This window comes from Giraffa tippelskirchi, chromosome 3 (assembly GCF_054371585.1).
Source record: "Giraffa tippelskirchi isolate mGirTip1 chromosome 3, T2T-mGirTip1v1.2.pri, whole genome shotgun sequence".
NCBI lineage: Eukaryota > Metazoa > Chordata > Mammalia > Artiodactyla > Giraffidae > Giraffa > Giraffa tippelskirchi.
In genome coordinates, this window is record NC_137277.1 from 42,502,275 (window position 1) to 42,527,297 (window position 25,023).

The 25,023-nt window shown below is 48.6% G+C and overlaps 1 protein-coding gene across 2 annotated transcripts; it reads right to left on the reverse strand.

The window, feature by feature from the left end:
* Positions 1 to 12,132: 12,132 nt before the first annotated feature.
* Positions 12,133 to 24,289, reverse strand: PIPOX (pipecolic acid and sarcosine oxidase). 2 transcript variants are annotated; one of them, XM_081580288.1, is made up of 8 exons: positions 24,153 to 24,289; positions 22,757 to 22,905; positions 15,001 to 15,214; positions 14,548 to 14,730; positions 13,824 to 13,976; positions 13,294 to 13,452; positions 12,631 to 12,706; positions 12,133 to 12,337 (listed from the first exon to the last, which is right to left on the reverse strand). In XM_081580288.1, exons 1-8 carry the CDS (start codon positions 24,264 to 24,266, stop codon positions 12,207 to 12,209), a joined length of 1,179 nt encoding a protein of 392 aa, XP_081436414.1. In that variant the 5' UTR covers positions 24,267 to 24,289; the 3' UTR covers positions 12,133 to 12,206. The 2 variants fall into 2 exon arrangements, with proteins under 2 accessions (XP_081436414.1, XP_081436419.1); XM_081580293.1 differs by lacking the exons at positions 22,757 to 22,905; positions 24,153 to 24,289 and adding an exon at positions 18,580 to 18,964.
* Between the last annotated feature and the right edge of the window lie 734 nt (positions 24,290 to 25,023).

The window sequence follows — 25,023 nt, forward strand, 5'->3', positions numbered from 1 at the left end:
CCTACAGAGTGGTGTCCACAGACCCTCATGAAAATAAAACCAGTGCTAAACTGAACGCTTCTGCCACCAGCACTGAGACCTTGGAGAAAGGTCTTGACCTCGTGAGCCTCAGTTTCCCCATCTGTAAACCAAGGTGGAATTACTGGCAAGAAACTTTTGGTTCCTAGATTCGTACAGAACCCCTCAATGCTGCCAACAGAACCTCACATCATCTCTTCGTCACCTGCAGTGAGGGGCCAGAGGAACCAACGGGTGGAGCTAGAGGGGCCCCGAGACCCGCGGGCTGGGGTACAGATGTCTTCCCCCAGCGCGAGGGCTCTCTAGGCTTGGTTCCGTCCAGCAGCCCGGATGCGCCTCCGCGTCCTCTTCATTTCTTTTCATTTCTTTTCCTAATGGCGCGTTTTACGCTTCCAGGCGCCCTCCTGTTCTCGTCGAACCTGGGCATATTAGCATATTCATATTTTATTTGCATGACCTTGGCCTCGGGAACCTGGGACCTCTGGCTCCGCCCCCGTCTGGAGGTTCCCCCGCCCCTTTTTCGGAAGCCACGCCCTTTAAAGGGCCGCTGACAGGACCGAGCCAGTCAGCTTTGCCCTTGAAGGGTTCCAGAAGCCTAAGGACCGGTTCCCTCGCTCAACAACACGATAGTACTGTCTCCCTCCCTTTTAAGGGCTCTTGGAAGTTCTCTGCGGGAGCTGAGGCTGATGTAGACCAGCATCGCCTGTCAGGAGTGTTGCGGAGGATGAGGAGGGCTCAATCAATATACGTGAGCGCTAACTATGTCCCCAGTGCTTAAGCACTTCATAATCGCACTTAACCTTTGTCACAGCTCCGTGAAGTGTCCGTCCCCTGAGGAAACAGGCTCAGGGAGGGTGACGTCTGTCCTAGCAGGGACCTCAGCTTGGCTCCAGCAACTAGCCAGGCGTCCCCGAGCTACACTGGCCTCGTCAGAGGATGAAGGGAGAGGCGAGAAAGCCAAGAATTGCTGTCAAGATCCTCCTCTCAAGTAGCTGTATGCCTGGTATTCACCAAGGCCTGCCCTTAGGAACGAAGCACTTTCTGACAATTTGGGGGGGGGGAATGTCAACCTCACATTCATGTTGCTCCTTAAAATTCTCAGAGCATCCCCTATGTGTGATCACATTTGTGCTTCAAGAACACCGAGCCAACGATGTTCCACATGGCCTGGAATGCATATTTGAATCTCTAGGCACCTCAATCTAATTTCATTACAGTACAATGGAACAATCCAGACCATTCTCTGGGATTCCATCTGAGAGGAGTGATTTTCAGAGCAATAGACATTTTGGAGTTAACAAGGATGCTAGGTTTATTTAGAAGGAATTTTACAGAGAAATGGAGTCTTCTGTATTGTAAGCTCCAGTGATGGGTCATATACATGAGGGAGATTTCGAAAAGGATGTGTGCTTCCCAATTGAAGTCAGTGACATAAATCTCCCAGAGGAATACTTAAATGTGCATATAGAATTTGCTTTAGATATCAAAAGTCAGCTATGACAGCTTTACGGAAAAAAACGCAAAAAAGATATTAAGTTTTGACACTACCCAGGTAAATTATATTTGAGGTGGTTTAAGAGTCAAAGAGTTTCCACATTTTAATAATTTTTTATATGTTTTGTACTACATCTATATGATCTGACTAGATTAGAAAAAGAAGCAAATGGATTTGGGGAAGAGAGGACACTAAGGAATTTGAAAATGGAGAATTAGAAAAAAAAAAGCATCTTGGTATGGGAATACAGCCATTAGCTTTAGAAATATTACCTCTTTGAAATACAGGTCAACAACTGATAACCAGGCAAATATAAAACTGTATGTGATGAAATAAGCCTCGTGACTCATATTTAATCCTGGGGACTGGCATCAGTTGCAGGTTGGCATCCTTGCTAAAGGGCTGCCTCTGGCCCCCACGGGAGTACTGTCCTCTGGAGAGCAAGGGGGATCAGCCCTAGTGAGTGGCAGTGCCCTGGAAGGCTGTGCACTAGAAGCACGGGGCCATGACCTGCCTTTGCGTGCCCAGCAGCTCATCTGTGGAGGCTGGTCCTTCCAGCGGACCATATACTGAGCCACTGGGAAGGATTTAATAACAGAAAAGGAGCTCCTGCCCCCTCAAACTGGCAAAATAAGCCTAGAAAACCAACTCAATAGTGAGGCAGTCTGAAGCTCTGTGAATGGGTTCCTAAGGGAACATGTCCACATGACAAAAGTACATGTGAAAACACAAATAAATATTAGATGAGACTTCTGAAAACTAGAAATAGCTCTATTTGGGCACGTGGGATTCTAGATGAAGTCTCTGTGCTTGAAATAAAAGTTTTCATACAATTTCACTTTTAAGTCAGTACAGATGTGTATGTGTCAGAAACTAAAGAAGGCCCCCAATTAGTCATATTAGTGTGACTCTAAGAGGAGTGTCTTTCCCAGCACTGCATAGATAGAAATAGTAGCCGTGGAGGGTAAACCATGTGGCAAAGCTGCTTAGAAACTGCTTAGCTCCCTTGCTCAGGGAAAGCCATTCTTAAAGCAGCAGGCATCTCTTGGCATGGCTGCGAATGGAAGCTGGAAGAGGAACAGATTGGAGGGTGGAACTTGAACAGGGTATTTAGGGAAGAGGAGCATCGGGGGAGGGGTGAGAAGAGCCTCCAGACATAGCCTCCTGTGCTGCCTGAAGCCCTGCAGGTGACAGGTTTAGACGACGAGACACGTGTTGATGCAGGGACCAGTGATGGAGTGGGGTGAGGAGAAGCCGAGAATCAAAAAGGTCATATTTGTGTTACAGTTACATACTTAAAAAAAAAAAAAAGATCTGTAAGGGTGGACATGACTCAATGGCCAGACTGTGCCTGGCTAATGGATTCCTGCTACTCATACCTGACTCCATCGAAGAAGGTTTAGCCCCTTAAGGAAAAAGTATTTTCGCTATTTCAGAGTCAAGTGACCGGTGAGTTCTCTGAGGAAAACGAGAAGCTATTGGTTTGAGGACCGGGGGGTTCAGACCTCGCAGAAAATCTGGGAGGAGTAAGTCTCCTAGGGCTCGGAGGTGATCTTCATCTCCCTCCCTGCCCCCACTCCTTGCTCCCCAGTAGAAATCAGCTACAAATCTCAGCTTGTTGGGAACAGATGGCCTTGGCTGACGAATAAGCCACCGCAGGCTGCTCCACCTGTTCTCGGGCTGGAATAATCAGCTCGAGACAAACATCGGCGCTGAAATAACTCATGGCAGCGGGTGATGCGCAGGCACAGATTCCAAAAATCTCTTAAATAGACCCCCTCCAACTCTCTCCCCTCCCCAGACCCTAGAGGCTATCGGGGAAGGTAATGGAGCGGAGAAGAGAGATAGAGCCCCAAGCTGAGCGCGATGGTGGAGCTGGCGGTTCCGCCGGTGGAGGTTGGGGGCGGGGTTGAGTTCTGCGCGGCGGGGGCGGGGCGAGGGCGGGGCGGGGGCGGGGCGGGGCAGGGGCGGGGCAGGGGCGGGGCAGGGGCAGGGCAGGGGCAGGGCAGGGGCGGGCGGGGGTAGGGAAATACCTTGCTCCAAGCCAAGGTAATTTATTTCCCAAGAGCATATGGAGAACGTGGGAATGGTTGGTCCCTGTCAGGGACAAGTGTGAGGAGAGCCAACCTGTCGGGGAAAGTAGAAAACTGAGAATCTGGGATTCTTGTGAATGTGTTCGTTGAAGAAGTGATATGCAAATGAGATCAAGCTACCCACGAATCTCTCAGCAGCTCAGACAGCTCCGCCGGCAGCCGCTTGTGGGTGGCTGCTCGGGTGCCAGTACTTCTGCGCACTGGTATTCAGCCTCCCCTTGTTCAGCCTCCCTTCACGTCCTTGATGAAGTCTGCTGGGCTAATGTTCCCTGACAGAGGCAGATGATCCCGTCGGGGGAGTGACAGCGCTGGGAAGCAATGGTGACGGCTGGTGTGGGATGGGGGGAGGGTGGCGGGGTTGCTGGCTGAAACTGGGGTCTGGTTCCTGTGGAGTCAATCAAGAGAGGGCAGGGATTGAGAGAGAAGAGTTGGGTTGATGGCTTGCTCTGTGTGCCTCAGGCACCCTTTGGTCCAACCTCCTGGCCTGATGTTCAGAGTTTACAGGGGCTCTAGAGTCTCCAGAGGCTGTGCTGGCCTGGGGGAAAAGCCAGAGCTCTTGGACACCCCAGTGCATCTCTAACTGCCAGATGTGGTTCCCCGCAAGTGGTCCCCGCGACTCTGCCTGAAGAATAGGGCTATGGAGGACACAGCTCTCATCTGTCATTTAGGGTCCCACAAACATGGTCTCCTTTAAAGCTGGTCATGCCACTGAGGTGTCATGGTAGCCCCCATCCTGCTGAGTACCTGACTCTGTGGTTCTCACCTTGCGGTATGTTAGAAACGCTCACAGAACTGTTTTTGTTTTGTATACAAAGAGTAAAAAACATAGTATAATGAGCTTTATCTATCAGACAGCTTCAACAGTTATCAACAAGGAATGAATCTCACTTCAACCAAACCCTTGGATTATTTTAAAGCAGACCCCAGATATATTATATGTTTCCCTGGTGGCTCAGATGGTAAAGAATCTACTTGCAATGCAGGAGTCTCGGATTCAATCTCTGGGTCAGGAAGATCCCCTGGAGAAGGGAATGGCTACCCATTCCAGTATTCTTGCCTGGAGAATAATTCCATGGACAGAGGAACCTGGAGGGCTACAGGCTATGGGCTAGAAAAGAATCGGACACTACTGAGCGACTAACACTTTCACTTTCCAGATATATCACTTTCTGACTGAGCACACAAACACACATACACACACACACACACACACCCATGGAAGATATTTGTTTAGTGTCTTTCCCTTAGAGAAAAAGAAAATGACTCCTTAAAATGTAACCACAATACTCTTATCACACCATTAAAAAGTTATCAGTAATTCCTTAGTATCAAATATCCAATCAATGTTTACATTTTCCTGTTTGTACATATTACTAATTATTTTTATATATTATTTATATGTGTAATTAATTTATATATAATTATATGTATATATATATAAAGTTGTTGCTTAGTCACTCAGTTGTGTCTATCTGCAACCATGTGAACTGCAGTACACCAGCCTTCCCTGTCCTTCACTATCTCCCAGAGTTTGCTCAAACTCATGTCCATTGAGTCAGTGATGCCATCCAACCTTCTCCTCCTCTGTCACCCCCTTCTCCTCCTGCCCTCAGTCTTTCCCATCACTAGGGTCTTTTCCAGTGAGTCAGTTCTAAGCATCAGGTGGCCAAATTATTGAAGTTTCAGCTTCAGCATCTGTCCTTCCAATGAATATTCAGGGTTGATTTCCTTTAGGATTAACTGGTTTGATCTCCTTGCTGTCCAAGGGACTCTCAAGAGTCTTCTCCGGAACCACAGTTCGAAAGCATCAGTTCTTCGGCACTCAGCCTTCTTTATGGTCCAAATCTCACATTCATACGTGACTACTGGAAAAATCAGGATTCAAACAACATTGAGGAGCTTTTTAAGAACTAGTCCTGTGCCCAGGGCCTTCTCTCTCGGGGATTCTGATTTAATTGGCCTTGGGTGGGGCCCAAGCATCATATTTTTTAAATCTCTCTTGATGGTTTTAATGTGCAGCCAGGGTTGAGAAATGCTTTACCTTTCCCCCTACCAGTTTCCTGCCAATTCCTCCTCATCCAGGCTATTAAATACTTCTCCCATCTCCAGCAAATAGACCAGAGCAGTTGACGTTCACATGCCTAAACTGGAGGTGTGTCTTTTTCCAGGCTCCTCTTTCCAGGTGGGTTTCAACTCTCAATGGACACAAGAATTCCTTTTCTCTACTGATTCATGTACCATGTAGGCCTGTTCCTACCACTTTCTCTCCTAATATGCCTGGTGTCTGTTCTTGCCTTGCAAGCATAGCAGATTTGTGTGTGTGTGTGAAAATAGCAAAATTCTTGCCTCAGGAAAAAGTGAGAACTTCCCTGGGGGCAGTTCTCATTTGGCTGTTCAAGTGGCTCCCTGCTGCACTGGAGCTGAGAGAGAAGTCTGCTGGGGGCTTGGCAGCAGATTTAAGGGAAACCGGGGACTGGGTGGGACTTGAACCCAGCACTTTTAGGGGAATCTAAGAAACCTTTCTCTCCTGAAGAAGTTGGCCCTGGGAGCAGTTTAGAGAATTATGCCCACATCTCTACTTGTAGCTGTCTGCCTGCCTCTGCTCACCGCCCCCCCACCCCGCCCCTCCGCTCTGCCCCGCCTTTCAGATTTCTTCCTCCCTCCTGTGTCCCCCTGCTCCATGCCTCACTGACTGTTGGTGAAACAAACCTAGTCTAAAATAATGAGCAATCAACTACCCTGATGCTTGGGGCAGGCTGGGCAGGGGCAGGGGGGAAGGGGTAGGGAGCTGAATCATTTATAAAGCCTAATAAAGATGCAGATGAACACGCTGACTTGAAGCCCCAGAGCTGGGCTTATTCATTATTCAAAGTTATGTAAATGCCACTGGGTCCTGCATGTTAGAATCCTGCCCCTTGTCCCCGTTGCTTCTTCCTGCCTGACAGATCCAGCCCGCCTTCTGCCTCCCGTCTCCCCTCAGGAGCTTACATTCATTTGCCCTGCCCAGAACTCCATTTCAGACTCTACCTGCTCTCTAGCCACAAGTCTTCCTGAGGCTTGTTGGGAGGTCCTGGCCTTCAGGCAAGATAGTGTGTGTGCTCAGTCTCTCAGTTGTGTCTGACTCTTTGCGACTCCATGGACGATAGCCTGTCAGGCGTCTCTGTCTATGGAATTTTCCAGGCAAGAATACTGGAGTGTGTTGCCATTTCCTGCTCCAGGGGATCTTCCCAACCCAGGGATTGAACCTATGTCTCCTAAGTCTCCTGCATTGGCAGATGGGTTCTTCACCACTGAGCCCCCTAGGAAGCCCATCAGGTAAGACTATACAGGCCCAAATAGGTGGACTTCTTATTTCTAAAGATTTCCAAGGAAAGAATACCCTAAGAGTGCTTATATACATGTTTTAATAGCTCACAAATCTGTTTGCTTAGTGATTGGGTGGATTTCCTGAGGTCTAACCTAAATCCCTCTTGCTGCAAGCAAGAGGAAGCCCATCCTTGAAATAGAATATCCAATAACCAAATTCTCTTTAATCACTCTTTTAGAAAAAAAGAAACTATTTGACTGCGCTGGGTCTTAGTTGGGACACACGGGATCTTCAATCTTTGTTGTGGTATGCAAACTCTTAGTTTCGGCATGTGGGATCTAGTTCTCTGACCGAGGATTGAACCTGGGCCCCCTGCATTGGGAGAACAGAATCTTAACATACTGAACTACCAGGGAAGTCTTTTAATCTCTTTTGAGAAGTAAAATGCAAGCATCAAGTCACTCCAGCCTACTGTCCTTAGATTAACTCATCCTTGTTGCCACCTCTTACCTTTCTGTTTTTGTTTGTTGTCTATTTGAGGCGTCTTACACAGGGCGCTACTGGTGGTTGGGTGATGCTGGGTCTTGTATTCAAGTAGCTTCCTTTCTGTGAATTCTCACTATTTGATACTCAATAGGGTTAGTTCTCTGATAATCTAGGGTCTTGGAGTCAGTGCTCCCACTCCAAAGGCTCAGGGCTTGATCTCAAGTTTTGCGTGGTTCTATATATTCTTTTTCACCGGTCAGGTACTCCTGTCTGCTCTCAGCTGGTGTTCTGCATGTACTTTTGTGTCTGAAGGTGTATTCCTGATGTATCCGTGGAGAGAGAGGCACTCCACATCCACCTACTCCTCCACCATCTTGTTCTCCCGCTTACCTTTCTAGACAGGTGAACCTCATTTTGAGTTAGAATCACACTCCTTAAGCCCTTAAATCTGTCATGGTTTAAAACCCAACCAAACTCCAATTAGGTTTTCATTTGTATCAACTACACCACATACCTCCTCTTTTCCATATTGGTACTATTAATTTGTACCGCACAGTTGCCTAGGTCTTAGGACCCAAATTACTTTCCCCTGACTCCCTTCTGTACCAGTCTTTCCCTTTTCCCCCATCACCTCCTTATTTTTCAGATGGTGAGGCTGAGAGATGAAGAATTGGGTCAGAGTCGCAATGGCATCGATTGCCTGTGCTTTCCCTTCTTTTCTGGACTGCCTCTCCTCCCTCCCCACCCCCAATCTATTTTTAGCCTGCCTCTGTTTGCCTTAGTCTGGTTGGCAACCAAGCCAGCATCTTTCTCTTTGCTGCCCTTATCTCTCCCCTGCAGCTCATGTGGACCCCAGTTGCCCTTCCAGAGGTCTCTTACTGCCTGCCCAATTTATTTTGATTTTCTCCCATCTTGAAGATAGGCAGGGTTTCTGCCTGAAAGTGGATGCTTGGCCATCCTCAAGCAGAAGGGAGGCAGAGAGATGATGCTGGCAGGTCTGCTTGGCAAATCCTTCAGTGTTACTAAAACCCTCAAGTTGGTCCTCTGAGCCCATCTACAAGGGCTAGTCCTCTCCTCCATAGCCATAGACTCTATTCCCTGCATCCTCTCTTCCCCTCTATGACCTCAGCCCACCTCCCATAAGATATGCTCATTTCCTCCCACTTGGGCTGTGTGCAGCATCCCTGCAGGTCCTCACCTGCCTCCCTGGCCTGCGTGTTACCAGTCTCCTCTTATCCAATTCCTGCTTCTCTCCACTCTGCCCTGTCCTCATCCCTCCCACACACACTCACATGCCCCTGCCCCCGCCTGCACTGTTTCTAGGACACACTGGCTCATTTGTAAAGGGGCTTCGCCAGCTCAGGCAGGGCTTGTCAGCGTCCCCCACTTGTCCTTTCTCAGCCTCCTCTAGACACTGGTCCCCTCCTTTCGCTGTCACCAGCAAGCTGAATAAGACTGGATATTTTGGAAGGGGAGCTGCAGCAGCTGGCTGGGGGAGGAGAGTGGCACTGAGAGAAGCAGAGGCAGAGGGAGTGGAGGGCAGCCATGGAACAAGGGAGAGAGAGAGCCCCAGCATCCTTTCTCCCCAGCTTTGCTGGCTGGGGAGCTGGCAGGATCTTACCCTGATCCCTGTATGTACCTCATTTGTCTCTTAGTAATAACACAATACCTTGCTTTACAATTCACCACGTGCTCTTACAGACATCCTGGTATCTGCCTGGCGCACTCCCTCTCCTCCAAGTCTGCTCAATGAATCTCACCCTGACCACCATCCAAAAGGGCACCCCTTCCCCGAGCATTCTCTGTCTTCCCCGCTCTGCTCTGTTTTTCTCCCAACACACTTGTCACCGTCTAATGTACAATACAATTTATTCATACATATTATTTACATGGGTTTCCCAGGTGGCTCAGTGGTAAAAGAATCTGCCTACCAATGCAGGAGATGTAAGAGACGTGGGTTTGATCCCTGGGTGGGGAAGATCCCCTGGAGAAGGAAATGGCAACCCATTCTCATATCCTTGCCTAGAACATTCAATGGACAGAAGGGCCTGGAGGGCTACAGTCCGTGGAGTCACAAAGAGTTGGACATGACTGAGTACGAGCAGAAGCACGCAAGCATTAGCTACACGTCTTCTTCTCGCTGGGCTGTAAACACCACAAGAGTAGAGATTGTCATAGATTGTTTTATTCATAGATACATCCACCATGCCTAGCACAGTGCCTGGCGCAGAACAGAAGCCACAAATATGTGTGTGTTGAATGAATAACCTTATTTGATCCCCACCCACTCCTGTAGAGTTGGTCGGTATTATTATCCCCTTTTTAAAAATTTTTATTTACTATCTTAAATTTGGTTGTGCTGGGTCTTTGTTGCTGTGTGACTGAAGTTGTGGTGAGTGGGGGCTACTCTTTGTTGTGGTGCATGGAGTTCTCGAGGCAGTGCTTTCTCTTGTTGCAGAGTGCATGTTCTTGGCACACAGGCTTCAGTAGTTGCAGCACTTGGGCTCTAGAGCATGGGCTTAGCAGTTGTGACACACAGGCTTAGTTGCCTCAGGGCATGCAGAATCTTCTTAGACCAGGGATCAAACCCCTGTCCCCTGCATTGGCAGGTAGATTCTTATCCACAGGACCACCAGGGAAGTCCCCTGCTTTTTAAAATTGTGGTAAAATATACATAACATACAATATACCATCTTAACCATTTTTAAAAAGTATTTATTTGGCTACATCAGGTCTTAGTTGCAGCATGCAGAATCTTAGTTGCGGCAAGCAGGATCTAGTTCCCTGACCAAGGATCGAACTCAGGCCCCCTGCATTGGGAGCTTGGAGTCTTAGCCACTGGACCATTAGGGAAGTCCCCCATCTTAACCATGTTAACTGTGCAGTTGAGTGGCATTTAAGTACGTTCACAGTCTTATACAACCATCACCATCATCCATTTCCAGAACTTTTTCATCTTTGCAAACTGAAGCTCGGTGCCCATTAAACAGTAACTCCTTTTTCCTCTCTCCAGCCCCTGGCAACCACCATTCCACCTTGTTTCTGTTAATTTGACTACTCTAAGCAGCTCACAAGCTTCCCAAGAGGTACTAGTGGTAAAGAACCCACCTGCCAATGCAGGAGACACAAGCGGGTTTGATCTCTGGGTTAAGAAGATCCCCTAAAGGAGGGCATGGCAACCCACTCCAGTATTCTTGCATGGACAATCCCATGGACAGTGGAGCCTGGCGGGCTACAGTCTATAGGGTCGCAGTCTGACATGACTGAAGTGACTGAGCACACAAACACACACAAACACACACGCAGCGCACAAAAACACACACACACATGCAGCTCACACAAGTGGAATCATACACTACTTGTCCTTTTATGTCTGGATTATTTTATTCAGCATTATGTCTTCAAGGTTGATCCATGAGATGTAATATCATTCCCATTTTACAAATATGATTATCCTGCCCCCCTTAGAGAGGCTGTGGTTCAGGGAATCAAGTGAGAGCACCGAAAAAGCAGACTTGGAATGGTGTTGACAGAACTGGCTAGCTTTTATAATTCCCAGGAGAAATCAGCATTAATCCATGTGCCTAGGCAATTGAAGAGTAATTTTCTCTGTGTTGTTTTTCCTTTGAGAATATTTTTACTCTTATTCTCATTTCCACTCGTTCCCCTCAGGGATTCCCCTGAACATGTCCACCCCACCCAGTCCCATTTTTTTTTTTCTCCCCAGAGCACCTTAATGCCTATTCTTTTGGGTCCAAGGGGCCCCTGTCTGGAGATCCTCCTGCTTTGGTTTCATCTGAATGTGCTCAGCCTTGCTTGAGTCTCTGTTTACACCTCTCACCCCTCCACCCACCCTGGGGCAGTTATGAGCCTGTTTCCTTCCAAAGCAATTAGTGCAAGGAGGCCAGCCGACTCGGTGTTAATGCCGTTTCATTAAGTGGGAGCAATCCTAATGATAATAAAATGGCACATTTAACATTCAAACATTGAACAGGGTTTCTGAGCGAGTGTATCTCTCTCTTCCTTTCTGGTAGAACAGCTCCATCTTCATAAAGACCTGACAATACACCTTAATGAGAGACTGGGGAGCTGAGCGTCTTTATGAGAGGATGAGAACCAGACAAAGAATCCAGAGAAAGAGGGTGCGGTGCGTTGAGGGGATAAAGACCCAAAGGAGTCCTGGGGTAATGGATTCTGTGGTGCTAATTCAGACAATTAAATTCTGTAAGAAATAAGGTCAAATGGAAAATAAAGCCCACCACAGGCTTTCATGCAAGGCAGTCATTTACTTATCTGTTTGTTCAACACATTTTTTTTTCAACAAACATTTACTGTGCACCCACGATGAGCCACATTTTGTGGGGGTTCGTGATAGAGGATGGCTCTAGTTCTATGAAAAGGAACTCCAAGGGTATGAGTGGTCTACAGACCATCTTGTTTACCCTCCCCTAGGCAACTTTCATCAAATCTATCTGAAATTCATCAAATGCCCCAGTGAAGAGAATTTTAACAGTTGCTTTGGTCTCCTGAGCTGGTCCTTATGACCCTTCCTTACTGAGACATCCACCTCCAAGATCCTTGCCACTCTGTGATTATAGAATATCTGATTGAACTGAAGCAAAAAAGTGGTGTGTGATTGGGGAGCTGGCCAGAGAAAGAAGGTACATTCAATCAGCTGGTGTTTATGGGGGACTAAAGAGAGGCAGAAGAAAAGGATAACCTCCCACAGCCACTTTCTTCCTCTTAGATGTCTTTCCCAGCTTTATTTCCAACTCCTGGGCACAGAAGGGAAGCTGCTGGCCAGGGGTCAAAGGTGGGCTTTGCCCAGGCTGGGAAAACGGCTGATTCGAAAAGGTGTCAAGTCATAGGATGGTGTTAATTTCATGCTTAATTCGTACAGGATCTTCCCCACAACTGGGGACAACTTGAACCCATGTCCTAGGGAAAGGAGAACAGGTGGTCAGGCATCCTCATAGACAGGGGCTGGGCTCCCTGGAAGTCCCCTACATGGTCCCCAGATAGGACTAACCTTCCTACCAGTCGCACCCCAAAGGCAGAAGTTGCCTCCCACCATGAGCACCCCCTATTCTCTGATAGCCCCACTCAGCTCCCTTATACACTCACAGTCTGGACTTTTGCCCTTCTCTATCAGCTTAAAGCATGAAAAACACCATTCTGCCTGGCACTGAGGTCAGCTTTAAGGTATCCCATCTTCCCTTGCTCAGGCTCACCAGAGAATCCAGCACCAATGACAATGTTGTCATACTTCGGATGTCTATCAAGAACAAAGTGCCCATCGGGGGTGTTCTAGAAAGAAACAATCACACCTGTGTCCTTTGAAGATAGAGGCAGGAAGAAGAACTGCAGGCTCAGAAGGGAGGAGACTCGGCTGGATTTCTTTCCAGAAAGAATGGGAACAGGACACAGGCGTGCTTTCTGCATGCCAGTGCCCTGGGGTACGCATGTCTTTCTCATTTGTCCATCTGTCTCTTCTGGTACAGAGCTATGAACACAGTAGGTGCTCAGTTAATGTTTGTAAACTAACTTCAGCCAAGATGCCTCCGGCCCTGGTGACATCTGTCTCTTCTCTTTGTCCCCAAGGCCCGCTCAACTAGAACACTTTGCCAAAAACTCTTTTAGAGTTCTTCTGGGAAACATAGCGAAAGACTGCCAGACATAAGCCTAGTTTCCTAATGAAAAGGAATATGAATAACCTCTAATGGGCCCTCTCAGGTGTAGGTGAGCCGACCCTCAGAAATGAGCTCATTTGTTTCAAGTCACAGTCTGTGTCAGGGGTCAGGCCGAGTCTGGCCCAAGCCGCGCAAGGCCGGTCTGCCTCATCACCCTGCTCCCCGGGCCGCGGGAGGGCCTGGCCCAGCTGCCCACACACTTACCGTGTACATGCAGTGCTCCATCACAGCAGGCTCAGGCTGCAGGTCAGGTAAGTGATCTCTGACAAAACTGCTCAGGATGTGGACATCTTGGATGTCTGAGAAAGCTGCCGGGCAGTCCCGCTCCTCGGGATCTGCATTGTTGCCGTGGTGATAGCAGACCTGGCTCCCAATCAGAGCTGTGTGAGCTGGGAGGGCCGGCTTCCTGCACACCACCCCCAGCCCGGCAGGAGATGGGGGGGCAGGTTGTACACAGGAGGCACCCCAGCCTTCCCCAATCCTGTCAGATGCTTTTTGTTGCCACACAAGGTTGCCTAGCCATCCGTTCCCCCGCTAACCCTGTTTGCAAAGGAAGGGCTCCCTTTGCTGGGCCCCAGGACAGCTGGGAGTCTCGTGTGGCACATACTGAATAGTGAAGTCGGTTGCTGCTGCTGCTCACTGGGATCTGAGGGAGCTCATTGAGAGGGAAGTTAGAGTAGCCGCCCCAAATCTGCATGGGCCCCTGTTAGCCTTCTCTGGGCTTCTCCACTCACCTTCATCAGCCCTGGGTACTCTCTGGAGGGCAGCCCATAGATGTGGTGAGGAGCCAGGCTGAAGCCCAGGCCCGTGAAGCACGGAAAGGCCTGGGACACACCATAGCTTCCAGGAACCTTCTCTCGCCAGTAACACACGTTGATCCGCAGGGTCTTGGAGCAGGAAAAGAAGGTAGGAAATGAAAAGGAGAGTATTCTGGGGTCCTGCAGCTCTTTAGTATAAGCCCAGATGCCCTGCTCAACTCACCCATCTTTGTTTCACTCAGTTCTCATGTCATTTACATGTTATATTATGTTGTGTGTGTGCGTGCTAAGTTATTTCAGTCATGTCCGACTCTTTGCGACCCCATGGGCCATAGCCCCCCAGGGTTCTGTCCATGGGATTTTCCAGGCAAGAATACTGGAGTGAGTTGCCATTTCCTTCCCTAGGGAATCTTCCCGACCCAGGGATGGAACCCACATCTCCTAAGTCTCCTGCATTGGTAGGCTGATTCTTTACCACTGTGCCACCTGGGAAGTCCCAAGGCCTTTATACATATCATTTAATTTAATTCTCCAACAGCCCTAGTCCCCATTTTACAGGCTATAAAATTGAGGTTCAGTGAGGTGAATGAACTTTCCCAAAGCCGTCCACTAACAAGTGGCAGGTGGAAGATTCAAGCTCAAGTCCCTCTAGGTCCAACTTTTCTTAAGCACGACCTCCCAGGCTTCCAGTTCCCCTTACCTGGAGAGGTAGCTCAGCTCCCAAGGGACGGAGGAGCCGGTTGGTCCAAGGACCTGCCGTGATGATCAAGCTCTTGGCTTGGTAGCTCCTGGAGGTTGTTTTCACCGTGACTGGTAGCCCTGGTTTTATCTCCACCACCTTCTCTCCATCATGCACTATGCCACCTAGCTGTCGAATTGCGTCCTGAAAGGGCAGGAACAGGGAAGGAAGAATCAGTTTTATATGTGGACAAAGAATCCTTCACTGAGGGCAGAAAAGAGAGGGCAGATTCTAGACCTCCTCACCCTTATTGTCCAGGCCTAATAGGGTATCTAAAATCGCCCTGTCCCCACAGTCAAGACTAGAACCAGCAGGGCAGAAGCTCTCATCCAGCCAGGGGTCAGGGGATGGCTGATGGGGACCCAGGATGCCCAGAGCAGGAGCTGCATGGCCCCTAACGATGCACCACGTCACCTGGAGGGCTCTGAGTGCCTTGGCGGCATAGAGAACTCCTCCAGATGCATCCAAGAGCCCCACTTCTCCCCTGGTCAACCGAATATTGGGGAAACGTTGCTTCAGTTCCTCAGATGAAAGACACTGGTGCTCCACTCCCTGCCTCAACAAAGTAGCCTGGATTATCTTTAATTCTGGATTCTCCTTCATTCCCAGCAGCAGTAGTCCAGTCTGCCTGTTAAAAAGAAAAAGAGACCCTTATGTGAGAGTTTGTGTCTGGGCCCTTCCTTCTCTGTCATTCTTCAGCAAGGGTCCAGGGCCAGGCATCAAGGGAAGTCCTGGCCTCACATTCAGAAAACGGGCAGAGACATCTCCTCCCTGTTGTGAGAGTCCCAGTATTGTTGAGCTGGTATCCAGCCCATCCCTCAGTCTGCCCTTGGCTGTCACTATTGGTTTGCTTGTCCTTCCATCTTCCCTCCTCAGGATCCACCCTGCCCTTGAGGACAGAGATCCTAAGTTCTCTTTTATCACCACACCTAGAAAGTGGTAAAGGTTGAATGAATTTGATAAGATTTCTTCCCCTCCCTCCAGTTCCCTAACCCTACTCACTGTTTTGATCTCTGTTCTTCAGAGATCAAGGGGACAACAGAGGATGAGATGATTGGATGGTATCACCAACTCAGTGGACTTGAGTTTGAGCAAGCTCTGGGAGATGGTGAAGGACAGGGAAGCCTGGTGTGCTGCAGTCCATGGGGTCTCAAAGAGTTGGACACAACTGAGCGACTGAACAACTTTATCTCTTTCCCCTTCCCCAACCCCTTGCTGTTTCTTTTCCCTGGCCCTTTTCTGGGGCGTATCATGTTTTATCCCTTCCTGTGTGTCTATCTCTTGGTTCCTTCTCAGGCTGCTGGTTTTGTGGAAAGGGTCCTAAGTTGGGAGTTGTGGCTCTAGGTCCAGTCCTGGCATCCTCTCTGTGACCTTGCTCTGATTGCTCACTGAGCCAACCCCCAGATTCCTCCTCTGTAATGCATGACTGTTGGACTATCGGAGGTTTCACATCAGAGAGGGTGTAGAAATGTCCTGGATCATTTTTTTTTTTTTTTGCTTGTCACAATACCTGGGGGTTGCCACTCATATTTGGTGGGCAGGGGCCAAGGATATTAAACCTGGAATGTTCAGGAAAATCCCACCCAAATGCCAATAGTGCCCTCATGCCGAAACCCCAGAAGATAGCCTCTTAGGACTCCAGGAATTAATTCAGTGATTTGGTGATTTTGTTTCTCCCTGTACATCCCTGTATGATTCTTACTCTGAGTGAAAGCTGTTTCTGTTTAATGCTTTCCACCTCTCTGTCACCAGAGATCAGAGCTCCCTTTTTGTGGGAACTGACAAAAACAATAGAAGGGTCACTTTGGCCCTTGGGACCACTCCTGTAGTCCCTCTCGGTTCCAGCAGCCACAGTGACAAGCATCAGCCTGACACATCCCCCAGGTACTGTATATAAAGCTCGTAATAGCCTATAATGGAGTCTCATGGATATTACATGCTTCCAAATCCCACATTATCTGGTTGGGGGGATTAAAGAGAAGATTGGGAGGGGGTAGGGACATAGCTGGCCCTGGGGCCGGTGTCAGTACACAGAGCCTCGCAGCGTGCCCAATCCATTTGCCATGGCCCCCGCCTACTCAGCATCCACCACTGATGAGAGAGCACTGAGCGCCTCTGCCTCTTCAAAGCTCGGCAGAGGGAAGATGCTGTAGAAATCCCCACCTGTCAGCAGACAGTCCTTTTCCTGTGGCCCCAGAAGGACTTCAGATTGGGTTTCAGGTAATGAAAACTCGCCTAGTATACTCCTTGGTCAACAAGAAAACGAAGTCACCCAAGCATGCATTCTTGAGCCCTTTGTACCTCGTGAGGCTGTGGCTGGCCACAATTCTGGCTTCATTCTCACCTGAGCAGTCATAATATCAGATCCCTGACCCGGAAATTCCTGAGCAGCATATTTTAACCTCAGCCTGCAACGTACCAGCCTTGGTCTCTCGTATACTCTGAGATTTACTTTCCCTTCGTTCTACCCTCCTTTTCTTCCTCCCTTCTTGCCTTCCTTTCTTCTTTCCTTCCTTGAAATAAGAACTCCTCTTACAGGAACGTACTACACAGTGGAAATGAACTCATGCCAAGAAAACGGGCAAATCTGTCAAATTATGAAATGCTGAGTGATGTTCTAATTCCCAAGCCATCCAGTGGTGGCTGAAGCGGGAGCACCCCATCCCTAGGAGTAATCAGCGAGCTGATTCTGCCGGTGAATGTAATTGTGCCGATTGTAATCATTTTGCTCCAGCTCTCTGCCCCTGTGGCATTTATTTCTTAGCCCAGATATTGATCTAACAGTGGGAAATTTTCCATCTGATTTGTGGTGCCGGACCCTCCCCTAGTCCGAAGATGCTTTTGGGAAATTCTCATTTTCCGTGGATCACAGCTGAGCTATTTGGCCCGAGGGAAACCATGCACTGCTGGAGAAATGCCTTGGATTGGAGAGAGATTTTTTGACCATTATGAGCAAATCGGAAATAAATGTAAAACACTGCCTGGAAATGCAAAGGCCTGTCATTATGGGAGATAGGTGAGAGTCTCCTGTGGGAAATGCTTAGAGAATTGGAAATCAGTCAATCAAAACCGGGATCGGAGAACGGGCTTTTTCTCCCCCAGTATGAAGATAGATGACTTCCATGGGCAGATTGAAAATCATTTAAGTGCTTATTTTCTTAATGGCTTTTCCTAGATCCCAATAAACAGTCTGCTCATTCTGCATCAATTTCTCACCCCCATGCTCTGGGCCTCCCTTTCCTCTTTTTCTGCTCAGATCCCTGCTACCAAATTGCGGGAGGAAGAGGGTGAGAAGGGACAAGGATCTCACAGGCAAAAAAAGAAAAAGAAAGAAAGACCAGGAAATGAATAGTCAGGGAGTAGTCAGAGTTAGTCTAGAAAGATGGCACCTTGAAGTGAGGCTGGGGTGCCAGGGAACCCTGAAAACAGTTCAGCTCCTAAGTCACAGGACACCATCTTCTGAGTGCTGAGAATTTGGTGCTAAACTGTGCCTTCCTCCCAACCCTAGCTGGATCCAGTGCTAGGAAGAGATTCCTCCCAGCAGCCTTGTTGACTTCTGTGTGTGTATATGTGTGTGTTAGTTGCTCATTCATGTCCGACTCTTTGCTACTCCATGGACTGTGACCTGCCAGGATCTGCCCATGGACTTCTCCAGGCAAGAATACTGGAGTGGGTAACCATTCTCTTCTCCAGGGAATCTTCCTGACCCAAGGATCAAATCTGGATCTCCCTCATTGCAGGCAGATTCTGTACTGTTTGAGCCACCAGCGAAGCCCTTGACTTCTCTGTGGCCCTATTAAAGCCTTAGACGTAATGGAGGGAATTGGTGATGAGGGATTTTTACCAGTTACTACAATAGGACAGGAGGCAGGATGGAGCTGGGAGGAATTGGGAGGGGCAGACAGCTCTCCCTGCATCTGCCATCTCCCATTCCAAGCTCCAGCTTCCCCCTCTCCGGGTGAAAAGTACCAGGCAAGCAGCTCTGAGAGTCACCTTGGGGAAGGGACTCCGATAGGACTTGGTAATGGCTGCTGTCTTTGTTGGTTTTCGAGGAGCTCCTGGTGTTTCATCTTCAGCTCAGTGGGCTGAGGTGGAATTGGTTAACAAAGACTGCTCCAGGGAGGGGATGTGGCTGACAAGCCAGACACTTCGCAGACACAGGAAGCAGCAGCTGCGGAGGGGGCCACTAGGTTCTGCCAGCAGCTGTACTGCCTACGGCTGTGATCTTGTCTGATATTGTCAGCTAAGCAGGGGCAGCCCGGGTCAGGAGCTAGATAGTAGGACTCAAAGGGAGAAGGCGGGGGCAGGAAAGAGATGGGCCACAGAGCTGGGATTTGCTCTGGGTATCAGCATTCTGGCTGTACACATCACAAAAGACTCAGACCTTGTGATCTGACACATGTGTCATTGTCTGTTCCCAGAATGTATGCAAATATCCGGAGCCTACCCATATTCAGTATGCCACTGTCACTGGAAACGGCAGAACAGAATGAAAAGAACTGGACAACCACCTTAACTATCAACTCCTGAAGGCTTTTTTTTTTTTAAATCATCATCAAATATCATTAAGTAAATATGTTTGTATCTATCAGTTCAATTATAATATTGTGCTGGTTCTTCCAGAAGAGCTTAGGAGAATAAGAACCACACAACTGATGAATCATTTAGAAAATCAGAATTAGAAACAAATGCTCAAAGAATTGGAATGGGAAGTATCTGTTCCTTGGCTCCGAGTAAAAGAACTAAATAAACTAGCCTGCCTGAGTAAATTAGGTTGGCCATAAGGAAGGAATTGTTAATAATAACAACACAATAATAAAACCTAGCACTACACAGAACTTTAATGATTTTTCAAAGAACATTCACTTCACTCTTCATTTTCTGTAAGTGGGGCTTCGAAGTATAGGGAGAGTCTTTTTTGGGGGAAAGCGAGGAGATAGTCTTTTAAGAGGGGCTAGGATATGTCTTGGGCCTCACACGTGGCTCACTGGTAAAGAATCTGCCTGCCAATGCAGGAGACCCAGGTTCGATCCCTGGGTCAGGAAGATCCCCTGGAGAAGGAAATGGCAACCTACTCCAATACTCTTGCCTGGGAAATCCCATGGACAGAGGAGCCTGATGGGCTACAGTCCATGGGGTCACAAAGAGTCAGACATGACTGAGGAACTGAGCCCATGCACACACACATAGCAGCCTTCTGACCTGGGATAATTTAGGCATAAACTTGTATGGAGACAAGAGATGGACAAGGGAACCAGTCTGTGGTATTTCCTAAATCAATCAATCTATCAATTCAGTCTCTCCGTCATGTCCAACTCTTTATGATCCCATGGAATGCAGCACAACAGGCTTCCCTTCAACTCCCTGAGCTTCCTCAAACTCTTATCCTTTGAGTCGGTGATGCCGTCCAACCATGTCATCCCCTAAATCAGGAGCCAGCATGATATGACCCACGGGCTATATCAGGTCTGCCACCTGTTTTTGTCTGTCCCACAGCCAAGATGGTTTTTATGTTTTTAAATGATTGATGAAAAGCAAAAGAATATTTCATGAGATGAAAATTATGTGAAGTTTCAGTGTCCATAAATAAAGTTTTATTGGAACCCAGCCATGGCCATTTGTTTTCATATTATGGTGGCTCAGATGGTAGAGAATCAGCCTGAAATGCAGGAGACCCGGGTTCGATCCTGGATCAGGAAGATCCCCTGGATAAGGGAATGGCAACCCACTCAGGTATTCTTGCCTGGAGAATTCCATGGACAGAGGAGCCTGGCAGACTACGTGGGGTCACAAAGAGTCAGACAGCTCTTAGAGACTTTCACTTTAACTTTATTTGTGGCTGCTTTCACAATGGCAGGGTTGAGTAACTGGCAGAATTGAATTGCTGCAACAGAGACCATATGGCCTGCAGTGCCTGCAAAACTTACTATATGACCATTCACAGAAAGTTTGCCAAACTCTGCTCTAGACTAAAAGTTGAGTAATTCTGTGAATTGCACTACTGATTAAGATCATGACTGGTCATAGCAACTCTCTCATAAGTTTGTGGGGAGAATTAAATGAGTTAACATGGACCAAGTACTTTTAGAACAGCCTTAGTTTCCTTTTTATTTTTTTTCTGGCTAAACAGCATGCAAGATCTTCCCTGACGAGGGATCAAACCTGTGCCCCCTGCATTGGGAGCGCACAGAGTCTTAGCCATTGGACCCCCAGGGAAGTCCCAGCTTCTTATCATAAGCACTAAAACATGCAGTGATGATGATGATGATGGTGGTGGTGATTTGTCAGGTACCATTCTAAACCCTTTACATACTTATCCTCACAACAGGCACAGAAAATAGACATTATTACCCCTATTTTGCAGATAAGAAAACTGAGTCTCACAGGGGTTAGACAGCTTGCTCCAAACCACACAGCTAAATATGTTAGAGTGAGCTGATATCTAGAGCCAGGCCTGCCTTATTCCAAAGCCTTTCCAAATTCCTGCCTTCCTGCCGAAGAGAAGGATTGTGAGATTATGAGTCTCCTATTCAAGGGTCCCTTTCCCTCTCTCCACCAGCCCTTCCCCTTGATGTCGATGCTTCCTGCATCCCATCTGCCTCCTCCAGAATTTCTTCCCCCCTTGCTCAGTAGAGATAGGATGCAGCTCACCCAGAATAACTGGAACGAACTGCTATGTACTCAAAGGTGCTAGGTATAGTGCCAAGTATTTCGTAAGAGTCTCGTTTAATACTCACAAAGCCCTAGAAGAGAAAATGAGGCGCAGAGAGGTACAGAAACTTTTCCAAGGTCACACAGCTGGTAAGAGGTAGAGCACAAAGTCAAATTCAAGCCTGTCTGACTCCCCACTGAAAGATTCCACTTTCCAAACATCTCTCAGTTGCCTCCTTGTCTTCTGGGATGAAATGTGCCCTGCAAGGCCTCGGCAGGTCTTTCAGCACAAGATACTCAGCAGTATTCACAGATGGCTGACAGAGAGGGGGGTCCCTTTGCCAGGCCACCCCTCAGCAAGACATGCTCCTTTATTTGGGTGCTGGTTGCATTAGCTGCCTCTGGAATCAATCCGTAATTAGCTGCCCTAGCTGTATTTGCATAATGGATTTCACTTTGTTCTTAAGTTAATGGTGTTTTTGCAACAGAACAGTAACCTCTTGGTTCCTGGCCATTAAAGTAACTGCCACCCTGTAGGGTAGAGTAGTGGTTCTGCAGGAAGTTCAGTTAAGAGCCATAGAGAAGGTGGGAGGATGATACAACTGGTGGTAAAACTTTTCTTTGCCTCCTGGGTTGTCTGCCTTCTTCCCCATGAATATTTGAAAGGTCATGGTTGGGGGGGTGGATCTTAATGGGGTCAGATAAGACATACCAGCAACAGGGAAATAGCTGCAGGCTCCCTCCCTGGCAAGCAGTGCAGCCTGAGGAGCATCGCTATTTGTTCCCATGGAAGGAGGTATGCAGAGAAAAATGAAATGGATTTATATGGGTTGTTCTAGGGGTGAGGACCCAGCATGAAAGGTTGTGATACTAGTAGGAATATAAAGAATCAAGCAGCGGGACTTCCCTGGTGGTCCAGCGGTTGAGAATCCGCCTTGCAATCCTGGGAACACGAGTTCGATCCCTGGTTGGGGAACTAATGATCCCACATACCAGGGAGCAACTAAATCCACACACTAAAACTACTGAGCCTGCGTGCCTCAACTAGAGAGTCCACATGCCGCAACGAGCAACGCAAGATCCCGTATGATGCAACTTAGACCCAACACAGCCAAATAAATAATTATTTTTTTAATTAAAAATAAGCAGAGTTCTCCTCCTCTAGTTCAATCCCTGCCTGGACAGAGTTTCTGTCAGCTCCACGGAAATGTAGATACACACTCTAGCTCTGGGCATCTGCCCAGTGTCTTTCCAGCAGCTTTCCCCAAACAATCTCTGTAAGCCTTGGACACATGGTCTGAACCCAGCCCTGGAACTCAGAGCCTGGCCGGAGCCAGCTGGACCTGTGGGGTGATCATGATGACAGCAAGCAGAATGCTTCCATGCATCCAACACCTCCGAGACCCTCTGTGTCCCTCGTTGCACATCAAAAGTGTTCCTGGCACCACCCCTTCTCATGGAAAAGCACCCCCAGGTTCCGAGCCCCAGGGTTCAAGGAATTCTCCCCCGCCAACCCCACCTGTATAATTGGGTTCCCGCCTCATGCTCCAGCTGGGCCCACATGGGGTAGCACTCAGCCATCATCTGAGTGTAGAAATCTTCCGGGTACGCCCTTCGGATGATCCGGCTCTGCCCATGCGAGCTTCCTCGGGAGTGTGGGAGAAAGAACTGGAGATGGAGAACAAGAGACAGCTGCAGCTGACACCCCTCCCTTTTAGGAGCCAGCTCATCCTGTGCTGTCAACGAGGAGCGCTTATTCTTCAAATATTTCTGTACAGTCTCCCTTTATGGCCAAGTACTGACTTGGCTTCAGAAGAGAAGTTCTTCAGTAGCTATAACTCATGCCTCCTTTTTGCTAACATCATTCACATCCCAAAGTCCCTCTGTGAGTTAGTCTTCAGTCATCCTGTTGGAACTTCCATTAAGACTCTTGGAGAAGCAGAATTAGAAAGACGCTTCGAGATCTTTCTAGTCTAGGCTCCTCATTTTATGGACATGGAAACTGATGCTGACTCTTTCTCTGTAGTTCAGATTGCTCAGGACAAGGGATCTATCTTGGGATTTAACGAGAGATGGAGTGTTTCCTGAGAGGTTGGACCAGGAATCCCTCAGGCTTTGAGAAAACTGATCGAGAAATGAAAAAGTTTTCCAACCAATTCAGCTTATTATCAAGAAGAGTAAACCAAAAGCAGCCTGGATAGATGTGGGTAGGATGGGAGGGTAGGAAACTTGGGAAGGTGGGCTGGGTGGACCTGCCCTGGGAAGGACCCTGTGGATATACAGGGCCTACCTACATGTGCAGTGGCCAGTAGATTGCACTTCATGGGGTCACTTTTCTATAAGGAACAAAAACAAACCTAAGTCTCATTTCCTGTCTATCAAACAAGGAGACTGCTATTATCCAGAGGTGACAGAAGAAAACAGAAGCCTCTGCTGGGTTGCAGGGTAAGGGGCCAGAAATATACCAGGATGAGTCCTACCTCATAGGCAGACTAGTCAGCCTTTGCCTCCAGGCAGAATTACCTCTACTTAAGGTTACCCAAAGCAGAACTGATTACTTTTCTGGGCCAGAGCAGCCATTTTGGCACAGAGGAGCCTGGGTAGGTAGAAGGTAGAGAATGGGGCCTGGGACACTTCTTGGTCAAAGGCAGGACCTGGGAGGCAGCAAAAGGAGGAAATATGCCTAGAAACCCAAAGCAGGTCTTAGGAAGGGTGGAACTGTCTTTGCATTGTCATGAAACACACCAGGCAGCTAAGCTTCACACTGCATAGAATTTGTGATGACCAGCCCCTTTGATTTGTGATGATCAGGTCCGTCACCCCACCACCTGCTGACTCCAAAAAACCCTCTGGGGGTTGGGGAGGAGGAGAAAGGGACTGTCCCTGAGGTCAGGAGTGCAGAGGGGACACAGTACCTGCTCCAGCAGGAGGAATTTCTTGCTGTGTTTGGCCAGGTGGTATGCCGTGAAGCAGCCCTGGATGCCTGCCCCGATCACAATGGCGTCATAGAGCTCCCTCTGAGCAGCCATCCTGCTCCCTGAATTAGCCCTACAGCCTCAGAGACCACAGAGACCTCAGAGACCAGAGAGGGCCGGCGGAGGCAGGCTCCAGCCCCAAGGAGGAGGAGTAAAGCAAAGTCCAACCTGGTCGGCATTCCCACAATCCCCTGGGCCCTGGCCTTCGCCCCACTCCTCCCAGCCCCCAAAGCCTGGCACCAGGCTCAGCCCCTGCCTCCCCTGCAAAGCAGAGCTGGGGAGTCTGATTTGTGAGGTTTAGCCCGGCTCAGCTGCCAGCCTCACCCCTTGCATCCCTCTAGCTTTCTATTCTTGGCTCAATTATTGTCATGCAAATGGACTCCTTCCTATGCCACCTTCCTGTCTCATTACGATCTTTGTCTCAGGACTCCGGCCCTGGAATTTCAATGCCTCCTAGACCGAGCTGGGCCCTGGGACTGCTGCCTCCCCCTGCTGTCTTCCCACTCTCCAGCCAGATTTCCTTTGGAGACTCTAGAGGGCCCGGCTAAGAACTTGGCATGATGCCCAGGGTAAGACCCACTTCCCTGGCGGGTGGTGAGGTCAGGGGGTAGATGCAGGGGCCAATTGGGAGGGCAGGTTTGTGATTATGAAATTATTCTCAGCAAGTCTGACTTGCGTCTTTTAAAAAGGAGAAGGGGAAATGATCCTGAACAAATGGAAAGGACAGAGTAAAAGGAGGAGCTTTCTCCAGAGACACAGAAGGGGACCAGGCACCAGCCTAGGACATGAGGGGCCCTGGAGTGAGGGCTCC